Here is a 25,133-nt window from a genome sequence, read left to right as displayed (position 1 = left end):
AAACCATCTGGAGTGCTGCGTTTCCTTACTGCAGTTCAAAGCAGAAATGCTCAGCCGACTGTTCGCCTCCCTGTTCGCCTCCCTCAGCATACAAAAACAACATATGCGTCTGCTAGAGAGGTTCATTAGAGTATTTATTTTCAACCATTATCACTTAGTACGAATGAAAAGACAAGTCTGTCAGAAAGCTGACAGTAATTTATACATGACAGTAATTTATACACGAACGCTTTTATATTAAGCTGACAGAAACTTGCAATCTGGACTCAGATATAAAAAAAGCTTCATTGCTAACAGACGAGCCCTTTACACATCTTAGAAACGCTACTAAAGCAGTAAAAATGAATAGCAAAACTGGGATACAATTTGTTTTAGAATCGCTTAATATGTTAGTTAATATCATTTCAAAATTGTAAGAATGATGCTTTTAATATTAGCAACTTTTAGAAAAATATTTCATAGCATACTGAGGAAATAACCTGCATAGGGTATGCCAAGATCAAACTATGTGTGTGTGTTTTGCTCCGGAGGTTGTTTAGTTTTTATGAATTTTGGTTTCATCAGACCATTATGTAAATGCCTTTAGTTCCAATGGTGTATGAAATAAAATGTAGCATTTGAGAATGTGGCTCATCTAATTTGATCTCTTTCTTTTTGAAATGGCAAAACATTGTATAGGACGAACATTGCAACCCAGTGTACTCATGTACACTTCAAACATTTTCCACTGCTTTGAAATTTTCATCATTTGGTACATAAAGTGTTACTGCTGAATCCCATGTTTTTGACGCCGTCTGCAGTAAAAAAGACCTATTCACTTTAACAAGCTGAACACCAGGAGTGGCTGAAATGACTTCATGTCCTGATTAACTCTGCCAATAACCATTTGACCACTCTGGGGTCACTCCAGGACTCTACAGACCAATCAAATTAGTCAAAATCCAGTTTTCTGCAACTTTTACTCAAACAGTCAAACACAACGCAATCAAATGACTGAATTGCCTCATGCTGACAGATTTTTGTTGACAAAAAGCCTGCATGCTTTCTGACTGTCCTGGCATAGACCCGTAACCTTCGAGATCAGTCATCAAAACAGACATTCAACATAAAAAGTATAAAATCCTAATTCAGGGCAACTTTTTTTGTAAGCTTTACTGGCACAAAATTGAAACGCTAGAAGGAGGAAGGAATTAACACGATGAACTTGAAAACTTCCAAGCCATACTTCTCTTATTTAGAAAGACTTTGGTGGCTGCTGTGTGTGTATGCATCTGAATGTCTGCAGGTAAGACAGTTGAGAGTATTCCACACACATCTAACTCTTCTGTTTAATCTCTAAACTCAAAGTTGAGTCTCTACAACTCATACATTTATGGTAAATAGAGCCTGTTTCGGCCCTGGGTTCATGAGTTATGTTTAATTCACGTTAGTGGTATTCTTGTTCAGGTTAATGGGAGTCAAGATATTATCATGAAGAAACATCAACCTTGCGTTGGTTTAGTGTGGACTGGAGTCAAAAAAACAAAACCTTCCGTCGAAATGTTCAGACTTATTTTTCCTTCTCACGACTAATGCTAGAAAATATGCAAATAACAGCAGATGTCTTAAGAATTTGTCAAATTTAAAATCCAATGTATTTGAACAAACAAGAGAAAAAAATCTGACTGATTTTTGTAGATTAACATCATCCAACAAATGCACTATTACACAACCTTAAAATTATTAAGCCAGTTGAACAAATGCTGGTTTGTTTCATGCATTGGTTTCAAAGATTGAAAAAGTTGTTTTTTTCTGATTTAAGTTCTGTCAAAAGTTTTTCTTTGGAAGTCCTATTGTTATACACTCTGGAACAATATTTAATCGGACTACAATTATGAGTTCCTGTTAGCGCCCTAACAATGACCGTACAGGTATTGCTTCCTAGTATTTCGGCGAGGAACTATGAATGTGATTTATTCATTTTCAACCTGTGTGTGAAATGAACTGGCTCTTGTTGAGGTCTGTCAATAACAGATCAAGTTTACAACCTTCTAGACTATATAGATTATTTCTGTTTATAACGGGGATGTTTTCATTCCATGAACAGGGAGAACTGAAAGAAAATGCCAACTTTCAGCTGATTAAATGCAGTGCTTTTAAAAAAGTAATGCACAGGGCTTTGACTAAACTACATAATATACTTTGTTTAATGAGCAAGTCTTAAAATAATCCAACATATTACACATTACATATTATAGAGAAATTCTGACTATATTGTCAAGTAGCTGCTAATTCTGTATGCATTAGTTTTTTATTAACAGCTATCATTAGCAAATCACTAGATTGTGCAATTTTGTACCGCTTCCAGTTGTTTGGACATTAAAATATTCATTACCAAGTATGAAGGGATGCAACTCCTCAGACGTAGTCTTCTGGACATCAGTCATCTCAACATTTCTATCCCCGTTTATTAATTTTACCATGATTTGTTATTGCGGTACAAACAAAGACCTGTGGCATCAACACATGCAAATACAATCATCAAAAAAAAGAGAAGAGAAAAGCAACTATCTAAACTACTTTATAATACAAATTAAATTGTGACGGACACAAGCTGGCTCCAATAAAGAGGCATCAACTCAGGACACACAAGCACAACGCAGGCCACTGTTTGCTGCTATCAGACGCCTCACATACTCATGATAACACTTTTATACCTCTATGTTTTCAAAATGTCAGGCAGGCTGGCATTCAGTTTCCAGCGGGTTGCCCTCTGAGGAAGACTAATTTCATATCTGATGGTATAAACAGAAATGCCAATGAACAGTGGTGGCCTACATCTGACAGGGTTAGTGGAAAACATATTTAAGATTTGTTTATTTATGCAAGGCAGGCTTATCAAATTACGCTTTTCATTTTTGCTTACGTCAATAAAATTTTTTACAAGAAATGTAAAGCTAGACAAACTAATTGCTTCAACAAGCATAAACACCTTGATCGTGTATCTGAGAATAAAATATTCAGGTATTCAAGAGTCAATGTCCACATGATTAAGATTTTACTTTTGCAGTTTGTAAATAAATCAATTGTGTGTTTTAATACTTAAAGAACATTGTTTTCCAGTACATGGGAAATTGCAGGATCAGCTATTTTCTAAATTGTTTGATTTAAACTCTTTTCAATTCGATTCAGTTGAGCTTATGTACATACCAGTAATAATACATAATAATTCAGCATACAAGGAAACTTGCTCAAATTCATACACAGAATGTAGAAAAATGCATTCAAAAATCAGTCAAATGCAGAAATATCACACAGACATATTCAAATGCTATTAAATATAGTCTAACACAAACTGATAATAAAATCCCAGTGGGTGAAAAGCCCAGTTGATTTCTGGGGCTTTTTCAAAACTATCCCCTGGAGATTGCAGTCTACTTTGATGCTTCCAATTTTATAAAGTTAATATATATACAGTACATATATATGTTGTATGCTCTACCAGCTAAAATTGTAACTCCTGGAGCTCAACGTTTGAATCGTGCAGCTGATCTGGTGGTTACTTTGTGCTTGGGTTTCTCCATGGCGATAAACTATTGCTGCCTTCTTCCTGCTGTTAACTTTGAGTAAAATAAATAAATAAATGCATTGATATACACAGCATGCGAGCTCGGTGGTATATTCATCCTACACAATGGAGCCAGTAAAACCCTCTGTAATCAGGCTATCGCTCTTAGCATTTACCTGAGCTAAACAAAACGTCAAACGTTGTGCACAAATAGGAGCTTTTTTAAAAAAATGTATTTTAGACTTCAAACATCCATCCACATCAAAGCCAGGAATGCACTGAGCTAAAGTTTAACTTGTGAATCTGTAGAAAAGTTTCAAGCACACACGCCTGTGATTTCACTGTTCTAAATAGTCGCCTTGTTCGCACCGTTTTCCTCATGCAGAAGAACTTCAGCTTATCGAACGCGGGCCTCGTTAACAATGAAGCTCATTGAGACGAATCTAGTCAGCTTCTCCACTGGTCTTGTGATGTGGCCTTTGAGAGCGAGAGCGGCCGGATTCCAAAAGATAGCAGTAGTGCTGAGAGCAAATGTAACAGAGTTCATGCAATTAAAAATGTGAGATTTTTTTCTAATCTTGCTATCCCTAAAGCTCAGATTCAACGTTGCACCCACACAGTCCTTCCAAAACCATATTTTTGCGATTTTTCATATCGTATGTCAAACTGTCGGAGAAGAAAGACGAACTGCCTCCTTTGAATCTTGGAGGTTATCTTTTACATTCTGCCTGGTGCTTTTGTCATTTCAGCCGTTAACCATAACAACTTTGACTGATATTGAAGGAAATTGCTTTTGTTTAACATTTGCTTTATCACGCCGAGGTGCATAAACATTTAATGTTCCCTTGGAAAGTCACTGAGCAACAAAACAATTCATCAGACCAGAGCGTCTTGTTCCACAGCTCTGTGGTCTAAATCTGATGCTTCTTTTGTTGCCATTTTCGGCGTTTTACAGGGGCCAGCCTCGGCGTCCTGACCGGTGTGTGGCTAAAGCAAACATATGTGCCACAGACTGCGATGCACCTTCTGTTAGAGCTCATCCGTGTGATCAAACAGCACAGGACAGCATGCACTCTCCCCTCCATCAGTGACCCCGGAGTAGGTTCATCTACAGGAGACCCCCCTCACAAGAGCAGCAGCTCTGGAGATGCTGTCCAGCCTGTCCCTTTGTCAAACCTGCTCAAACTTACATTTCATTTTACCTGCTTCTGACACATCAGATCCGTAGAGGAAATGTTCATTTGCTGTTCGAAATACCCCATCTTCCACATATGCCACAAAGACGTAATCAAAGTTACTGTCTTTACTTTTGGTGGTTTTAATTATATGAATTCTAACTGTAGGAGTGATTTTTATTTTATTTTTTTGTCCAGACATCCATCACAAGTAGATATCCTATTCGTGGACTCTTGTATAGCCTTTAATAAAACACAATGAAAATTAGCAGGAGATGGATTATTTTATGAATGCAAAAGTATTTTGAGGAAATGTTGCTGACCTCGGGCGATAGTGAGCAACACGAGGGGGAAAAAAAACCCAAAACTAATGTCACTGATTTAGTTTCAACCAAAGCAGCATCATAAAATATTGAGCCTCCTATCAAGGGTGACAGGTGAAAATAACAGAATGTGGAAAAATCACCTTATGTTGACCTTTAGAAACAAATTTTCAGGTCAAAATCAAGCATAGAGAACAGTAGCTGCTGGTAGATAATTTCTCCACATCCTCTATCGTTTTAGAAAAAAATATAATAAAAAAAAAACAATGAAGTCTTCTCAGCTTTCTGTGATGCTTAAAGCAAACGGATGACTGAGAAAACTCCAGAATCCATCTGTAGGTTTTCCACTCCGATCCTCTGATTGAAATTGATGTGAAGTGGATCGCTTCAGGTTTTCTACCCACCGCTGAAGGATTTCTGACCATTTCCTCCCACTCTGCTTGTCTTCCAATCCCATGACACAAAATGCAATCTGTGACTCGAGATCACATATTACCCTGAAGAACTGGATGCTCTGTCTTTTTTTATTATTATTATTATTATAATTTCTAGTTTATTTCTGCTGGTAAAGACAAAAATGTCGATATAGTCTACAGGGGTGTCAAACTCCAGTCCTCGAGGGCCGCAGGCCTACAGTTTTTAGATGTGCCACAGGTACAAAACACTGGAATGAAATGGCTTAATGACCTCCTCCTTGTGTAGATCAGTTTTCCAGAGCCTTAATGACCTAATTATTCTATTCAGGTGTGGTGCAGCAGAGGCACATCTAAAAGTTGCAGGACTGCGGCCCTTGAGGACTGGAGTTTGAGACCCCTGGTCTACAGAGTCTGCGTTCAGTAAATGAGACCACTGTTGCATGCAACAGAAAAAGGTTTCTTTCACAACCAGGAGAAGTTATTGTGAATTGGATGATCCCTCTTATTTTAAATAAGGATTAATCTGGAGGAGCGGAGCTCTTAAGTGCCCTCAGCTGCTGGCATAATATGTATAATTAAATTCGATTCTGTCCACCTGAATGATTTTCTTGGAGTGAAAAATTATCTGCAGTGCAGGAGGCAAAGTGACAACAGCAAAAGAATTAATAAAATTATAATTTGATTTACTCACCAGAGGGATCACTCTCGCAATCCCGGACGTTGCACTTTTTGGTGTCGTTAGGCTTCAGCTTGTGGTCACACTGAACCCGATCCACCTCCTCTGAAGCCTCGGTCCTGGTGTCGACGCATTTGATGAGCCGATGCTGCAGTCCTCTTCCACAAGAAGCCGAACACTGCACACGGAAAGATTTCACAAAATTTTCACAAAGCGAAATAATCCAGTTCACTTTCTTTTGTTTGTTTTTGTTCGAAATGGTCAACGTTGACAATTTATCATTTAGCTCTGCAGTGTGATTTCCAAAGTCAGAAGTTTGAAACCGTATTATCTCTAGTGTGAGCACGTTTTGTTTCCATTTCAATTAATTCAGAACCAGAATTTACATAACATTGGCCCAGAGTGCTTTGGATAATGCGATACGTCAACTGAGGATAAGAGTTTTCATCTTTACAAAAAGAAATAATGCAATCACTGAGGTATTAGGCAGCTGTGAATAGATTATAGGAAGGAATAAAAAAAGTACAAAAAGTTTTGAAAGTAATACGTCTTGGTGGTTCCCAAACTTTTTAATTTGGATGATTTGAGGAGCAGCATATTGTATGTTAATCTCGGATATATCCTCCCATCTACAGCAAATCCAAATATTATTTATACAACTGGAAGGTTTGGATTTTAATTTTTCATTTTGGTTGGAAAAAGTTTGAATTTTATGAATTTAATTTAGAAATGGCAAGTCAAGATATATTTATAGTCTGTTCAGTTGAACTCTTTAATGGTATTAAAGTAATATAAACTCAAGGCTTGTTGCATGCTTCCACTGGTACTTTGAATATTCATCTTTGGTGCTGAGGTCAGAAGGCCTCCTTGCCATCACCCTAATCTTTAGTTTAGTTGCGACACTGGTAGGGTCACTTCAGAACCTTACTGCTTCTAATCAGATGAAACATGCTGGTGAAATAAATTATTACTTGAAATATAAATCTTACATGTGAACCTACAATTCTGGGATTGATTAAGAAGATCACATCTGGGGAAAAAAAAAAGATATCTCTAATAATTATGTTTAGATATTTGGGTGAATTTGAACAGAAGGAAGATATTATAGTGAACAAAACACTCTCTCTTCAGAGAGAAATCACTGTACTGTGCAATGATTGAAATGTAAACCGTGGACAATTCTGAGATCAAATTCTAGACTTCTGAGCAAGAAGGTTTCACATTTTCCAATCTAGCCTTGACGAAAAACATGTGCATGTGGAGGAATATTACAGGATTTATCATGAAATGTTTATGGCAGAGATAAAAAAAAAAGGATGGGAATGACACATTCATTGGCTAATATCCATGATGTCAAAAAAGGGGATTCTTCTGCCCCTTTAGAATTAAGAAGGAATCAACAATAAAATTGCTCTTAACTGAAGTTGGACTGAATATTGCGTTAGAGTACCTGTCCCCACGATCCAGTGAGCCACTGAGCACAGGGCTGGCTGTTGCAGGACTGAATAGCGCTTGGCTGAAGGTCTTGGTCACATCGATCATCCTCTGGACAGGTGACGATGCGCTGCTGCTCACCGCCTCCACACACCTCAGAGCACTGAGAAACACACATCATCAGACATAAGTAGTCGGTACACATTTGTGGTTTGGGAGAAGTGATCAATTTGTAACCTGATGGTGAAAAGGAAAAAAAAAAAAAGAGGTTTTAAAAATGTATCGCACACACGTCAAACGGACAGGAAACTTGCTTTAACTCCTCGGGTCCATAATGAAAGATGTCTCACAAAGAAGAATCACCAATGTCTTGCATGAATGTGATTCTGCTACTTTTTTTTGTCTCCCTCCATTGGGTTTTGTGAGGCATCTCCAGGAAAAAAAAAAAAAAAGTCGCACACTGCAGCTTTTGTTCAAATCTCTGTTTTGAAGTCACGCAGGAATGATGTCATGTTTGTGCAGGAAAAAGAAGAGAGACGGGCTTGTTACAGAAAACAATTTCTAAACTTCTAAAGAATAGTTTTTCTGCAACATTTATAAAACTCAGGCGGCTCCTCAGAACCTGGCGTCTTTGTTAATCAGACAAAGCAGCGGCTCCGAAACACCACTCTGTGGCGAGTTTGAATCTTTATCGAAACCACTGAAATCTATAGTGTGCCGACACATTGTTCAGTGTAAACGCTGGACACAGACTGAACCACAGAATACTTTTTTCCTCACAAATAGAGAAAACTTAAAACTTGTCCATGAAGGCCAAATTGCAATGTTTTGTGACCAAAAAACATGAAACACAGTTAGTGATGGAAAAAAACAGAACTGTCCCTTTGGTGGGTGATATTTTAATACAGATCTGTCTATTGATTTATAGATTGATAGTTTATTGTACATGAATTACAGAGAACAAAAGTTAAACGGAGTCCCTATTATTAACTTGAAGCCTCCTGGCGTCAACACACACACACATATATAAATAAATGAAGATAGAAAATAAAAAGTATTTAATTCATAAACATAAAGTAGAGATAAGACCTTTTTAGACAGAGCAGTTGCTTATGATGAGTAAAATATATTTCTTATATTTCAGAAGACCAAGGATATTTTAGCAGTAGTTTATAACCCAACATGCGTTTTTTTTAAATTGACTGTTCAGATTATTTTATTTTGTAGTTATGTTTATATATTTTTTAAATTTTATTTCTAAATTTCCAACACTTGCCCATAACTTTAGACTTTTTGTTCGTCTGATGAGTTCATTTCTGCATAATAAATCAGATGATCTGTTCAGTTACTTTAGTAGACTTTGCCAAATACTTTTTGTTGTATTAATTATAGATAAAAAGATTTTGCCATGTTAGTTTATTCCTTTGTATTTCTTGAATTTTGTTCTTTGTGCTCATTTCATTTCTTAGCTTTTCTTGGTTTATGATGTCCTCTTCAGTTTTTCTCTGCCTCCAGGTTCTTTTGTATCTACTCTCACCTTTTCCATTCACTTCTTTATCCCCATGCGTTTCACCTGATCTGCCTCTCATATGAGCTCTTGATTCTTCCCTGTTCGGTGCCGGATTCTCTGTCTTCATGCCCAGATGCACATCTATTTCCTTGCTCTGTTCCATATGCCGTTTTTCCCGTTGTGCTTATTAAATTTCATGCCTCTCATCAGTGGCTGTCTAGGGATTGACACTCTGTCTCTTCACCACAACGCTTGACAGGTTGTCATGGTGCTTCTGTGTGTGAGCGGAGCGTTACAGAATGGGAGTGGGAACGTGTGTCTTTAATCTTGTTGTTTGTGGTTTTATTTATTTATTTTTGCACGAAGCGCTGCTGTAAGGGGAGCACAATGATAGGGAATTGCAGACTAATATAACACCTGTTATAACTCCGGAAAAATGTCTCGGTACGCACCGAACTTTGGAAAGAAAAAGTCCTGGAACGGTGAGGGGTAATGTGAACCGGCGCATGCTGACCCACTTAAAGTAGTGTGTGTAGCAACCGAGAGTTACATTTGCTAACAATTTAGGACCGTTTGAGTAAAGCATCTCAAAATTGGATATATGATGATGACACGAACAGGTGGATGTCAAAAATGGTAAGGCTTCACAATCTGAGAGAACTGCAGAGAACAGTCCTCCACAGTCACCTGTAACAAGGTAAGCCGAAAAAGGTCACTGCTGGACAAGCTGACTGAAATAATGGAAAATTCAGTGGATGGAAAACATGTGGTAAAAAAAAACAAACAAAAAAAAAACTTATACAGGCCAACAGCCAGGATTAAAATGCAAACCCCAAATAAGATTTTGGGAAAGATTCACAAGGTGTAGGTGTGCTGATGTTCTTCAACCAGGAAAAGGGCAAAAAATGTTGCATTTGTTGTGTTAAGCTAATCCTGAAGCAGAGACGTCTTTAACTGCAGCTTACTGAGGAGAACATCTCAGCTGAGCCACAGGCTTATCACATGCATGCCACAATAATTCATGCAGAAAGAGCACAGAGTGTGTGTGTTCTGCACCGTACATAGACATGGGTCCACGGTGCTGATTTGAAAAATATTTGAGCTTTATTCCAACATGTCAAGACATAATTTTCTTGTTGAGCTATTAAAGAGGCTCGTCTGGACAGCTAACAGTAGTGACTGTGTTAGAGCTGACTGCACTGTACTGAGTCAGCTCCCTGTTTTTCCACAATGCCAAATCCTTCACAAAAGCAATTTATTTCATCCTCTCCAAATGAACACACACACACAGCAAAACACACAGCGCCAAGCAACAAATGCAGGATTCTGACAGTTCAGCATCCGTCCCGTCTTGCATCAGTGTAATAAATGAATATTCAGGAATTCCCAGAGAAAGGTTCACCAAGCTAAAACGGATCTGACAGCAGTGTGTTTCGGCAGTGCAGCAGCTCAGTGCTTTACAAAGATGAGAATGTTACCGACACAGAGGCAGTCTGTTTCTTATGTAACACTGTGCAATAAGGAAACGAGCACATTTAAATATAGCTTAAAGGTCTCAGGTATATTTCAATCAAACCATAAAAACATGCAGATAATTTTTCTATAACATAAAATACCATACAGTTTGTGATAGATTTCCTTCAGAAGGATCTTTCTCTTTTTTGAGAACTTTGATCGCATTCAACAATTTTCAGCACAATTCATGGCCATGACAGCATGTTTTCCGGGTTTTTTAAAGAATGGGAGAGGTGGATAAATGAAGAATAATAGAAGACATCTCATCTGCAACTGGTGAGCAGATGATTCTGAGAATTACATCTTTAATAAAATCCAGCAAAGATTTAATACCAGACCTGACAGATGAGTCACTTGCTCTTCATCAGCTCTGAGAATCCTTTTCCATGTTTGCCTTTTTTTAATCTAGATTCAGCTGAAGACATTGGGATAGATTCTCTCATTCTGGCTAGGAACACAGCTTCTGAAGGAACCATCTAATTTAAAATTGGTTACATATAAATTCATTTCTGAGTATAAGGAGTCTTTCTGCCTCAAAGATTCATATGTCAAAGTTAAGAGGCTGAAAGAAAAAGTTCACTCTTTGAAATAGTTGGGCGACTTTGAAAAAAGATGTTTCCATAATAAAACAATGACCGATATTATTGCCTCTGTGAAAACATCCGGAAATGCCCGGCTAATTCCAAAACAGATTGTTTACGTTACAAAAAATAAATTGATTGCAAAAGTGTTAACTGGATATGTGAGCGCTAATTAGCAACACAGAAGAAAGATTAAGTGAGCATTTTGCTACATAAATGATCCAGAAATCATCCAAGAATAATAAGTGACTTTATGATGTAAATGGGTAAAGAGCTCCTCACCTAAAACCTTCTGTTAAGAAGTATGCATGAATTTGAAATCTGGGATTACAAGAAAGAAAAATAAAACCTGAGAAGAGAAGCCAAACCTGACTCAGCAGCCAAACCATTTTTGTGTCCTCAGGTAAAAATATTTTTGTTTCTGCCGATTGTGTTTTTAAAAACTCCAGTAACAAAATCTTCAATGAATCGTCCCACATGCTTTTACCCACAATACCCATCCTCTTTTGTGCATGTGAACTTTTCAGGGCCCAAACATGTTGAGGGGAAATCTAACTTTAGCTCTACTTATAGAGTTTAACATGGATACAATTTTTTCGAGGTGTAACTGGACAGGACAAAAAGGCTGAGAAGAGAGAGAAGAGGAAGACATGAAAATGGCCCCGGGGACGGGAAGCAAACTGGGCACCAAAAGTATAGTTCCCCTCTGTTCACTATAATATAATACTATAGCCGCTATATGTGGTGCAGCTGCTCTAACAGTGACCCATGTGGCGCCCCAATCATCACCGATCTATTGTTGATAATCCATCACGAGTGAAACATGTACTGATTATGTAAAGTGAGCCTGGCTCAATCACTTCATGACCCGATAAAAAAGTGAAGGACCTCAGACGGGTCTTTTCCCAGGTGTTTGCTGTCAAAGTCCTAACGAGGACATTGTGCTGAGGACAGGTGCAGCTGCTCATGGAAACTCCGTGTTTCTCTTGTGGTTTGCTTCCACACTTTTCTGCAGCGCAATGCCAGGAGCCAGAGGACTTTGAAATATCTTACTTTTGCACGGTATGCTACTCTCCACCAGTTATCAGACTGCTCTCACAACATGTTAGATTTTGGAAGTCTCCACCGGACTTGGAGCTGGTTGGTTTCTGACCCAGAAGGCGTCGGAGAAGGAGTGAAAAGCAGAACTGTGTTTTTAAGTGCAGGTTCTGCTAATCCTGTGATGTGACTGTGTATGTAAACTTGTCTCTGTGATGCAGTGAAGAGTTTTTCTGATTTCGTTTCCATCTTCTAATGGTGCTACATTTTAATATACAACAACAATCGATGATTTTTATTCCGGAGACAGTTGGTGATTCGCAGGATGGAAGTGTTCATTACTTTTTTCTCCAACATTTTTTTTTTTACATTTGAATTAAATACATTTTTCCATTTCAATCATCTTGTTAGAACCAAAGAAGAAAATATAACTTCAGTCTCCAAGATACTGCTCTTATTTTTTTATTACTTCTTTCCTCTAAATACATCATCATAAAAAATACACTTTTTCAGATGACATTCGATTTATATTATATATTTTTCTATCACTACATTTGTCTTAAGTGGCCATTGAACTATGCATCAAAGATCAGATATCAATGTTTGAATGTTTCTGCTGCCTTCTGCTCAATTTTTTTCTCGATTTATAACACAGAAATGAAACCAAACATCACTAGCAACGAACCTGAAAACATTTAAAAAGAAAGAATAGATTATTCCCTTAAATTAACTACTTGATTACCAAAGATTCCATCAAATATTGAAGTATGACTACATTTCATAACTCTAAACATCTGGTTATTTAGCTCACCTGGCCCCAGGAGGAAGTGTACCAGTCAAGGCATGTCTGAACGTTGCAGGGCATTTGTGTTAACGGCCTGGCGAACATGGCCCGGCAGTGGAAAGGTCGAAGAGGTCGTTGGTTTCTCAGGTCAAAACACTGGACCTCTCTGAATCTCATTCCACCTTCACAGTTCTTGGTGCACTACGGGGTCAGAGGGGAAGCACATAAACCGACGAGGCATGAGAAAGCAGGATCACTTTTCCTTCCAGACAATAATTAGTTTGGTGAAACCCAAAATGTGGTGGTTCAGAAGTAAAAAGTCCAACATATACAGCGGAGTTTCATGCCATCTCACCCTACTCCACTCCCCGATCTTCCACGTGGAGCACGGCCTCAGGTAGCACTGACTGGCAGGCGCAGGCCTCTTGGTCTGATCGCAGTCAGATTCTGAGCCCGTACTGCAAACCAAGGTCCTCCAGACGGCACCCAGACCACAGCTGGTGGAGCACTGTCCACAGACAAAGTCATTTAAGAGAGAACAAGTCTGAAAGCTTAAAACCAGAGAGACATAATTCACATTTCCCCAGCTTGTGATCTACACTCCACTGGTTTTACACTGAAATTTAAGGCGTTAGAAACATTAACCACACCAGGAAGCAAAAGAACTATGTTTGAGGATGAAAGTAAACTGTATGTTGTTTGGTCAATTTATACATCAAACATTTGATGTTTTAATTGTCATTACTGCATCATTAAAACACGTAGAATGTGGAAAATAAGTCAAAAATACTCACGGTGCTCCAGTTACCGGTAACCCAGAAGGCGGGCCCACTGAATGGGGAGGCTGACGTTTGGACTGAATGCAGCCACTGGCCTGGCGGATGGGTTGGCAGAGATCTGAGCGTAGTCGATTTTGTGAGCTGTGGAGGAGCTGAGCTGAATTTAGGAACGGCCGATGTGATCATCGACCGGTATGAAGGGTCAGGGTGACTGTTACCGTGGCCCTGTGTCACTGAGAGAACGGATATTTCATTGTGATCAAAATTGGAAAAGCGAAAGGAAGGAGGCTGGAATGTGGGGTCTGTTCCAGTTGTCTCAGAGTATGGAGGTATCTGTTTTACATCTGGAAGAATATTTGTAGCTCCCTGAAGATTTTTATCCGACCTGACTTCTTTTTCAGCTACAGATATCGAGTCGTCAGATGTGCCTTGTTTACCTGAGATTAGAATGAGAGGAATGGCAGGAAGAAAGGGTTTATGAGAGGGAAGAGGTGACTGTATGCCCAGCTGGTCCCACCGGCCATCATCACTTGTGGCGACATTATTCTGATTCAGCATCCAGTCCTTCATTGTGAAAGCACCTGGCGTATCTGTGTCCTGACTGGTTGTTTGAGGTATTTCTGATACATTACTGTCTAGTTCAGTCACAGCATGAGTTGCCTTCTCTGGCAACGGAAAGCCTAAAGGTTCTGAACTCCCTACATTTTTATCTGCAGAGATGTCCAACTCGGCCTCCTCTCGAGCGTTTGATTTTGCAGCAACAGCAGTGGTTTGATGTCTGGCAGCAGGAGCGATGTGTGTTGGAGTCACGGTGAGACGGTTAAAGTGATTTTCCTCTTCACTGAAATCGGTGTCGTTATTTTCCACCTCCTCTCCAGATTGACCCCATGTCTCATCCTCCGCAGGTTGCTTTGTGCTGAAAACCAGACTCTGCATTGTGCCGGTGACTCCAGGCCACAGACTTTTGCCTTTTTTTCCCGCTTGTGAATGCGAGTTCTTGGAAGGTGGCGACGGTCGGGTGGCAGACACAGGAAGGAAGTGATCTTCATAAAGGAAGTCATTTATTTCATCTTGATTTACTTCCCCAGACTTCGCCTGTGTGTCGTCTGTTTTTGTGCTTTGTGGCTCTTGACTTTGCAAGAGGTGGAGCTCTGTGATTGTCGCAGCTGGAGAAGTAGCTGTGGGAGTTTGTGGAATGTCTGTCCAAGCATTTGCTTTCATACTGTGGGTTGGCTTGGCTTCCTGTGGAGAGTTGTCCTCCGGCTCCTCCCCAAAGTGCCCAAGTTCATTCGATAAGTCTTCATGAAAGTTGATAAAGTTGTAATCGTAGTAAAAATCATCAATGTGAACACTGGTTTCATGAGAGGGCTCGTCGTCGTCAATGAAGCGGTTATTCTCAATGTTGTTGTGGTAGTGAAAATCATCCTCAACCGCATACTTATGGTCGTTCTGACTCCTCGGCTGACCTCTGGTGGTGCTGTACTTTGGGGGAGGCTTAGCTTCAGGTATGGCATTTATTTCATTGAGCACTTCCTTGCTCGACCAGCCACTGCCGGACCATTCGATGTCTCCAAAATTACCCAAAACCTGGAGACAGTCCTGAGCCTGGCAGCTCGTGACAGATGGCGGTTTGTTTAGAGGATCACAATCAACCGCGGTGTTTCTTGAGCAGGTGACATTGCGGTGGCGCAGTCCAGGACCACAGGAGACCGAGCACTGCAGGCAAGAAACACAAGACATATGGCAATTACAAGCATTTACACGTGCAAGTTCAAACTGCAATTCAAAATAACACTGTGGAACCAAAATAGGCTAAATGGTGGATAAATTGGTTGCACTATTGCCAAGCAGCAAGAAGGACTGGGTTTGAATTCCAGCCAGGCATCTTTCTGCAAGAAACTTGCATATTCTCCTCATGGGTTCTCGCTGGGTACTCCAACGTCCTCAGACACTCCAGAACTATGGAGTGTCTAGATTCTCCATAGTCCTAGATTCTCCAAAATTGTCCTTACATGTGAGTTCATAGCTGTGTGTCTTGTATCGCAACATTGACCTGTGAAGCTGTACACCACCTCTCACCCACTGACCCAGGAGATAAAAACCTGGGACCCATCCATCCATTTTCTAACATCCTTGTCCCTAGTGGTCTATCTCCAGCTAATGTTGTGGGTGAGAGGCGGGGTACACCCTGGACAGGTCACCAGTCTGTCGCAGGGCAACACAGAGGGAGAATTTAGAGAGACCAATTAACCTGTGGGAGGAAGCCGGAGTACCCAGAGAGTGCCCACGCATGCACAGGGAGAACATGCAGAAAGTCCCCGAGCTGGGAATCAAACCCAGGACCTTCTTGCTGCAAGGCAACAGTGCTACCAACTGCACCACTGTGCAGCCAACCTGGGACCCACCGCAGGACAAGAGATGACAGATGGATGTTTCATATCTGTATGCAGTTTTAACTAGCAAGCGCTAATAAAGCACCAAAAATGTTTCTTTAACAGATTTTTTTCCCCTCTTGGTCAGTTAGTGTGCACCAGGTTAGCAAGCAACTGTATTTCTGGGGTGGAAATTAATACATTCATTAACTGTGTTTCATTTATTTAACCAGAAAATCTGCAGCATTACACATAAAAAGAAAGATAAAACACCCAAGTTTGTATTTTATAATATCAGAACTGTACTAAAAAAGGAAGTCGGAGGAAAAGGAAGGGAATTTTGGTCTTTAATATACGTTACATTTTGTGGATTCAAATCTTTTTCAGTTGGCATGAGTTTGAATCAATGATATCCAGCAATTCAAGATTTAGCACCAGCAGGAAACTGAAATCAGACATAATCTCTTTTTTAAACGTAGGACAGAACTTATGTACTTTTGTCACTGATTAAAGTATCTACAAAGTTCTTACATGTTGAAAATAAATAAAAAGACTTGTTTGTAAATATATATATATATAAAGTATCTACAGAGCGAGTTAATCTAATGTAGATTTTTCAGAATTAAAGAACCAATTTGAGAATCAGCAGAAAAAAATCTATGCTTTTATCATTGATAAAAGGCATCTCATTGTGCTCCAACTCAAGATGTTTCAAATACAACATCCATATTTTTCCCTTTTTTATTTCAGTCATAATAATTGAATAAATCACATTAAGAAAATACTGGTTATTATGCTTTCCTAGAAATACAAATAAACATTTGGGAGGAACCCCAAACTTTTCAGAAAAACAATTACAAGCAAAAGAAAAACAAAAGTGCAGGTATTCCTCTCACTGATTGTTAGACTACCGAAAAATATATTTTTTCACAAGCAGAATGTTTTTTTGCTTTTAAAAGTTGATGGTTTAATTTATTTTTTCTTTAGATTCTCCTGTTAGAACCAAAGACTATGTTTATATTTTATCCAAAAGTACAGTACACTTACAACCACAGGCAAAAAAACAAAACAAGGATGGTTCAGCATGTGGTTCAGCCAGGGTACATCCTACACTCCAGTCTAAAAACTAATGCTGACTACAACAGATTACTTGCCCAAACAACATATCATAACTTGCTACAAAATTTAGACTAAGCAATAATTTTATATGTCTTTACGTATCCCTACATAAACAACCTAGAACTGCGTCTACTACTGAGGTGTCATTTATACCGTTCAAATTATTTCAGGGTGGAAAATCCACCTATGAACATTTGTGAATTCATAACCACATTCAGGTTGTTTTGTACATAATTTATTTTACTGTAAGGAAACAGTTATGTAACTGCAATAAACCAGATTTAGCAATAGGATGTTGCCTAATATGGTTTTAATTCACTCAATGTGCAATGAATTATTGCACATTGAATAATTCATTTTGCTCATCACATGTTATAATCACATGTGATTAAAGCCATTTACAATTGTATTCAATTAGGAAACACAGATACGGAGAAGTGACCTATGAAATTAATACCGGGACTAAAGAGCAAAATGGCTGAGGTTATGAACTGGATAAAATCCCTCAGCTTAGCTTTGAGCTATCTGTATCCATAATGACAGGAGGGAAATAAATACCAGAGCCATATTTCTGGCATTTTGAAAAGTTTGACGTGTGAAAGCACAGAGAAATCTGAATTAATGTGATGCACAAGCAGAGAAACAAATTTTGCACCTTTCTGTCCATCTGTTTGAGGACAGTGAAAACTGACCTTTGACCAGCTGCCAGCATTCCAGTTGGCAGGGCAGGGGATGTGTGTGTTGCAGGCGGATGTGGACTCAGGTTTGGGGATGTGCTTGCAGTCTCTGGGATCCAGAGCTTCCTGCTCCTCCGCACCGACAGCTCGAACACAGAGAACCGTCCTTTTAGCCTGGCCCAGGCTACCACAGCTTGCTGAGCACTTATGCCAATCTCCAACCCACCATCTGCACAGACGACACAAAGAAAGCAACGATTTCCAAATAATCTGTATGGCCGGGATGAAAATGACTGTGCCTCGCCGTGGTCCTAATGCAGACCCGCCAATTCGGCAGTGCAGTGAAAGGTTCTGTGAGTTGCTTTCATTCTTCCCCCCACAAAATGTTCATAATGTGTCAGGCATAGGGTAAAAGAAAAGCTGTTCAATGAAAATGACTCAAATTTTGTTCAACGAAGGAGGCTTTTCTGCACATTGTGGTGAACTGAAATGGTAAGAGGGGAAAAAAAGGGATGTTTTGATGAAACTCATTGTGTACAGCAGCAATAAATGGCAGTGAAAGAGAGAAGGACCTCTTAAAGGTTTTCTCTTCCATATTTCTATGCAGGTGTCACAAGAGTAAGAAAATAATATGGGTGAAAGGTTAGCATCAAAAACAAATGAATAATGGCTTAATGTTATACTTGCAATTGAAGGAACGTATAAAAACACAAAAAGTCTTCAAACTAAGAGCCGTAACTTTGGTAAACACACTAAAGTAACTGATGAAATGAGCAGCTAATCTATTTCAGCCACATAACTCTTGGGTCAAAATATGAAATCCTCACCAAGTCGGCTGTTTATTTCTGTTCCAAGCAAATCTATAAGCAAATAATTTAACAAGTGAATGAATGAATATGGAAACACAAACCGAAGGCATTTTAGGAAGTACTCAGTAGTGCACCCATAGCTTTTCTAATACTTTAAGGCACGGATATGAACAGAAATCAATGCCAGTTCCAGCTCTGGCATGTTGGAGATGACAGAAAAAACTTTTGGCCAATCAACTGGGAAGGTTTCCACCAGATCCAGACTCTTTGGTAGCAATGTCATTGAGTTCATTTGTTTTCACTAAATAAAAGGTTCAAAATCTTTAGTTCAGCCTGAAGAAACGCAGGCAGGCACTTCCCTATCAATACACCCGTTACTGACAGCGGGAAGGAGAAAAGTCTCCAAAATTTTAAAGTCCATTTGTGTCCTTTCCAAGATGGGTAATTGCTGCCATCTGCCCTGCTCCTCTAGCTGAAACACAGCTGCTTGTCATCAGCAATGGTGAAAATGTGCTTGTCATATTTTTATGCATGACTGCCATGGCAACAAATGAATGTTCCCACATGATTTCAGTGGCAATCTCAGATTCAAGAGTCCCACAATCATCCACAATCTCCATGTCTGCCTCTCCTCAGGACATTGAACATTGTTTTAGCTTGATTTTTTTTAATTGATTTTTTACTTATTTATTTTCATTTCATTTCTGATAATTTTCAATTTTATTTCTTCCAATTTCCCTTCAACATCTGTGTACATTTTCTACTTTAAAGAACTTACTGCCAGGCTGTGTTGATGTCTTTATTGTCAACTTGCACATTTTAAAATCGAAACATTTTGGGTGTATTTGGTGCCGACTTAAAAAGCAGCCAGCCAAGAACGGTCAACATCTTTTACTCAATTCTCTAGATTTATTTCCTTGAATGACTTTTACAATCTTTTTATTTGTTTCAGCATACAGATTTAAGTTTTTTAGATATGTTCTTTTTGTCAATCACCAAAAACAGTGGTGATTCCATCATTCATTTCTCTCTACACCGAATGACTCTATAATTTTTTGTCTCTGCCTTGCAAAAGAATATAATTTATTATTTATGAAAACTCAGAGAACATTCTGTAAGAATGCAGATTGTATATTTCTCTCAGGAATCGTATCGATCTTGAAATGTTGTCAACTGCAGAAAAATCAAATTAACTGCAAAACACAGATTAAAAAGCCGAGTTTCTTGAGTGCAGACTTCAACAGGTAATAATCTTTGGAAGGTAATTTGACCTTCTAAATAAAGGCTACAATCTCTCTTCTTTTGGTTTCAATTGCAACACTTAACATATAAGAAGCACTTGATGTCATTATCCGTGCTCTCAGAGGACCTCGATCATGTCTGGTTAGTTGAGAAATGAAGCAGGCGAGATGCGTCACTCCTGCCTGGGATCCTCAGATGTAAAAAACAAAAACTGAACTCAAACTTATGATGAACTCCATAAACAAGACATGAAAGAGAAAGAGAGAGAGAGAAAGCTGACAGAAATGGGTGAAATGGGGACAATTAGTGAGTGAGAATACACAGAGACTAAAAATGAACAGGTAACAGGAGCTAGAAACGGAAGCGACTTAAAAAAAAAACTGATGACAGGGAGCAAGAGTCAAATCATACCCCAATTTACATAAGGTTTAAAATCAAATAAAAACGCATTGAATCTCCAAAAGGTTAAGACAAGTCCTACACAATCATGTCCGCAGTGAAAGCAAAGGGGATTTCAGTACAGAGCTACTTTATGTTTTGAGAGAAAATTGAGTTTCTTTTCTGAGTCTACCGAAGTTAACAAGCTACACTTTCCTACCCAAAAGTGTGTGAAAGTAAAAAAGAAGAAAGGAAAAAAATGTTCTCTGATCTTGAGTTGTATGGTCCATTATGAAGTAAGAAAACCTACATTGATGGTGGAATGATATGCTTTCAGAAGTAGCCAAGGCTGGTTTGAGGTAAACGTGGACAAACGCTACAGAAAACCTTCAGTTTTAGAATCTCATGTTATCAGAGTCATAAGCTGATTTAAACATTTCCTCTAATGTGCCCGAGTGCGAAAGTCTTTTCGCATTCAGTATCAGTGAGAAATAATGTTTGTGTTTGCTGCATGTGAACCCTCCGGGTAAAGTGTTTTTAAACCCCTATAACAACCAGTTAAGTGAAATTTTATATATCATTAAATATAGTGTCAGATTGTGTATTTGTTTTGAGTCGAAGAAGTTTTTTGCAGAAACTTTTCAGTGTAACTGCAGGTCATTTTCTCCTCACCTCACTGTAAAACCAGATCATGCTTTCTAAAATTAAACAGGCAAAAATGAAAGAAAGTACTTATCATCTAAGATCAGGGAATCTTTATGGAGCTGGGATGAAAATTTTACATAAAAAAAAAAAAAATTTAAATGAGTACCTCAAGTAATACTTCTTTTTTTATATTATGAGAAAGGTGTGCTTGTCTGGCAAGACATCATATCACATTATATAATTTGTAGTTGGGTTGCCATGTAGATGTAAAACAAGTCGTGTTAAATACAGACGTCAGAAAGGAAATGAATGAGGCATGGATCATCTGAAACAGAGTCTGCTCAGGATCGCATATAATCTTGGGCCTCGTCTGAAAATACCTATAATCCTACTTCAAAAGCCAAAGCGATAGAATGATTTACATTCCGCCATTAACGCCATATTAATACAGATTCAGGCTTTTTCTTATTTTCAGGGTTAAACTATAGAAGCGCGGAAAATGCAGCAGAAAACAAAACGTGCCGCGTTTGAGAAAGCTCAGTGTATCGTAAATTACAGCATATCTGGATGGCCGACTCACATGGAAGGGCACGGATCTCTGTAACAGCTGGTTTGGTTGCCATCGAGCCGAGTGGAGGGCTCACAGAGATGCTCCTCAGCTATCCCGGTCGTCTTTTCCACACAGTAAACAATCTGCCTCTGCACACCTGGAAAACAAGTGGGAGGAGATTGAAAAAACGTTTCTGACTGGGCCGTAACACGGAGCAACAGCAGTATGTTTTTAAGTTACAGTCATGGGGAAAAAGAGATTCCCATAGCAGTACTGTCAGACAAGGGAAAAAGAAAAAAAAAAAACACTAAATCACACCCTGCTGCCCTGATGCCATCATTTGGCTAAGGGGGAGAACGGCAAGTACTTCCAGTTAAAGCAACGAGTAAGTATCTCGGGTTCTGGCAGCAAGCTGGTCTGGAGTGTAGAGATATGTGTTAGCACAGTGGCAGGAAGGAAGGACATCATCAATTACTCCAAGGAGGAAACCATTGCTGCCTATGGCGAGAGAATCCTTCATGCCCTCTGGTTGGTGCTTTTTATGCTCCTGCTTGGAAAGCGAATAGAAATGAACATTTCTGCTGCCATCAAGTTGGTGAATGCTGAAGGCAGCCTGTGGCAAACAATGATTTTGGATTATTCATTAACCTCTTAGAAGAATCTTCCTCACAAGGTCCAGGTCATGCATTTTCTGTTTCGGTTATTTAATTGTGAATAGATGAAAAAAAAACAAAACATTTTTCTTAAAGTATAAATGCTTTTATTTTGAAGCTAAAGCAGGAGCTGAGCCATTTTACGAATGAAAGAAACATTGATTCAGCTAATAAAAATACATTTCATAGCACTATTATGAAAAACAATCTTAATTCAGTTTTGTGGACAATGACACAGCTTTGTTAATGTATTTTCCCCCCTTGTGTACAGAAATGACTTAATTATTTCCAAGCAATTTAGCCTGGCATTTCCTGCATTAGAGCTGCATGCAGAAAACACTGGTTTATTGAGGAGAAGAAAAAACAACATAGTAATACATGCCAAACATATGGTAGACTGGCCAGAAACACACTTCAGTAACTAGCCCCCTTTTAGAGAGCCACTTTGCCTTTCAAACTGTATTACACACAGCAGTACATCTAAGGACACCTCTCTTTAAGCTCTGACAGGTTTATCTCCAACTCCCTGCACATTTCCTCTCACCCTCTTGAGGGGACTTTCACTCAGCAGGAGGAGGAAACGACTAACAACCCCCTGCTCTGATCCGTCTCCAGGCCAGAGTGCAAGTCTGATAGCTAATTTACAAACAGCATCTCCCAAAATGTCAATAGGACCAGGTTAGACTGAAAGCCAGACAGAAAAGGAGAAAGGAAAACAAAACAACTGCAAGACCTTCTAGGGGAAATGTTTATTCAGAAATGCATTATATTCGTTTTGCGTGAGGGTACAGTCATTTTGTCATCACTAAGAAACAGCTGCCATTTTTCTCTCTATAAAAAAAAAAGAAGTCTAGTGAAAGAAAATATGGTTATTATAATTTATTTTAAGAGAAAAAATCTGGTTGGATGCAAACTCGTGTATGTAAATTTTCTTTGTTGTCGCACACTGACGGGGATAATTGCAGGCTCCCCTCTGTACCACTAATGCACCAATTTCCCCAACAACTATTTAACATTAGAGTTTAACAAAAAAAATGTACTCCATTTTGCCATTTGCTGCAATACACTTCTCCCTTCTAACCCCCAAATATTTGGTGAGCCTCTCATAATCCGCCTACATGAGCAATTTCAATCAGCACAAGCCTTTCATGAGTGATTATGAGGAGGCTGCTGAGGAGAAAGACTGATTCTCGCATAGAGCGATAGCTTACAAAGAACAGACCCTCTTTTAGTTTTAAAAGATTGAGAAAATAATAATAAAAAAGAAAACAGTTTAAATAACCACAGGAGGTAAACCTGAAACATGACAATCACATTTTGTTTATAATTTCTTATAATTATTCTCTTTTCAGCAACTCTTGCAGGAGTTGATGAACTCTTACTTGCAGTTCATGTTTTTCTCGCAGGGTTAAACAGCACAACAGTAATATACAGACACCAGCTGCGATTGCAGGAACATACCACTCAAAGTCTATATATAAACATCTGCATGTCTGTGGAAAAAATAAACACTGACCTAAATTTAGTTCCCAGCTGAAGTCGATCCCCGCAGTCATATGAAAACCAATAGTAAAAAAAAAACTAAATTTCATGGCTAAATATGCTTGAAGAGATTAGACACTGATTTCCTAAATCTGTGGAAGTTGGGCGATATTTGTACTAACAAAGGAAACAAAAAGTAAAAAACTGATCTAAAAGAAAGTACTAAGGTATGTTCTTGTTTATGTGATAGAAAATCCTACTGAGGTGGTCTTGCTGTTCATTCAAGTGTCATTCATCCATATAGTACTCATCGTTGCTGCTTTTCACTGAAGTCTTCGAAGGCCTGTTGTTTTCAAACAGGCATTATGAAATATTTTTTTCTGTATGCCTCTAAGACATATTTGAACTTTAACGGCAGAAGTAAAATCAGTGCACTATATCTACAACAGACAGGAAATGAATTCATTAAACTTACTTAATGAAAGCACACACAAAATGCATTGATTTAACTTGTGTGCACTAGAGTGCATATTTCATCAAAATGTAAAGAGACACAAAATGAATGAGAACATGATGGGAAGCATTATGGAAAACTAAATGCTATAAAACTGGTTACATAACCGCATGTAATTATAATTATGGTTTAATTAAGGTTCAAAATCAAGTCCCACAAAGAAACAAAAAAAAAAAAAGATCTGATGGTGGCAGGTAAAATGGGACGTAATTATCTAAAATATGGCTATGAGCTGCTCCTATTCAGAGGCAACTAAGTATCTATTTCTGTGCTGCTGGATTAAACAGAGAATCCCCCCAAGGTGGTGAGGGGGACACGTTACAAATACTGACTGAAAAAAGCAGTTTTATTTATTTTAGGAGCAAGTAGGGTGAATGCATCAAAAAAACAAAATGGAGGACTCCCTTACGGTGCGGACAGCTTGCTGCCTTAGTGAGCAAGGGCCCAATCAGATTTGCCATGGTTGAACTGGTCAAGCTGGACGGGGGTCCTTGAAAAATCCTTTGAAAATCAGTCATCAAAAATATTAGATTTTACTGCTTCAAAGCTATTTTACTCTATGGGCAAGTAGTTTTTTTTTTTAATTACTATTATTTCTTCATCAGACTAAAACATTTTATTGTTTTATTTGATTCCCACTTTAAAGGCTCAGATTGAGCAAAAATCTAATGCATACACATCAGTTTCAGTTTAGATTAGGAAGAAAAGCACAGCATCAAATGACTACTATATGAAATGTAATTTTAGAAAACAAAATGTTAAACATTTGTTGAGCAGGAAATGAGATGGGGCTGGTTTAGGGAACTTCTTATGTAACTTTTTTATTAAAGGAGGAGTCTCATGCAAAATTGACATTTATATATTTATTTTTTTTACCTTTATGTCATGTTGTAATGTTATGTAACATTGTTTCC

The 25,133-nt window shown here is 38.6% G+C and overlaps 1 protein-coding gene across 1 annotated transcript in view; it reads right to left on the bottom strand.

Annotated features, from left to right (window-relative positions):
* Positions 1-25,133, bottom strand: part of LOC102223830 (A disintegrin and metalloproteinase with thrombospondin motifs 7-like) — a 146,062-nt gene that overhangs the window by 27,735 nt on the left and 93,194 nt on the right. The window contains exons 17-23 of the mRNA XM_023332084.1: positions 21,601-21,727; positions 17,962-18,175; positions 13,794-15,494; positions 13,355-13,507; positions 13,027-13,200; positions 7,588-7,734; positions 6,153-6,315 (exon numbers count right to left, since the gene is read on the bottom strand). Of these exons, the coding sequence (XP_023187852.1) occupies positions 6,153-6,315; positions 7,588-7,734; positions 13,027-13,200; positions 13,355-13,507; positions 13,794-15,494; positions 17,962-18,175; positions 21,601-21,727 (2,679 nt within the window). The remainder of the gene's footprint in view (positions 1-6,152; positions 6,316-7,587; positions 7,735-13,026; positions 13,201-13,354; positions 13,508-13,793; positions 15,495-17,961; positions 18,176-21,600; positions 21,728-25,133) is intronic.

The sequence above is a fragment of the Xiphophorus maculatus genome, chromosome 4 (genome assembly GCF_002775205.1).
Source record: "Xiphophorus maculatus strain JP 163 A chromosome 4, X_maculatus-5.0-male, whole genome shotgun sequence".
NCBI classification, from domain to species: domain Eukaryota; kingdom Metazoa; phylum Chordata; class Actinopteri; order Cyprinodontiformes; family Poeciliidae; genus Xiphophorus; species Xiphophorus maculatus.
Note: the sequence above shows the minus strand (reverse complement) of the source record. Positions and strands in the feature narration are given on the sequence as shown.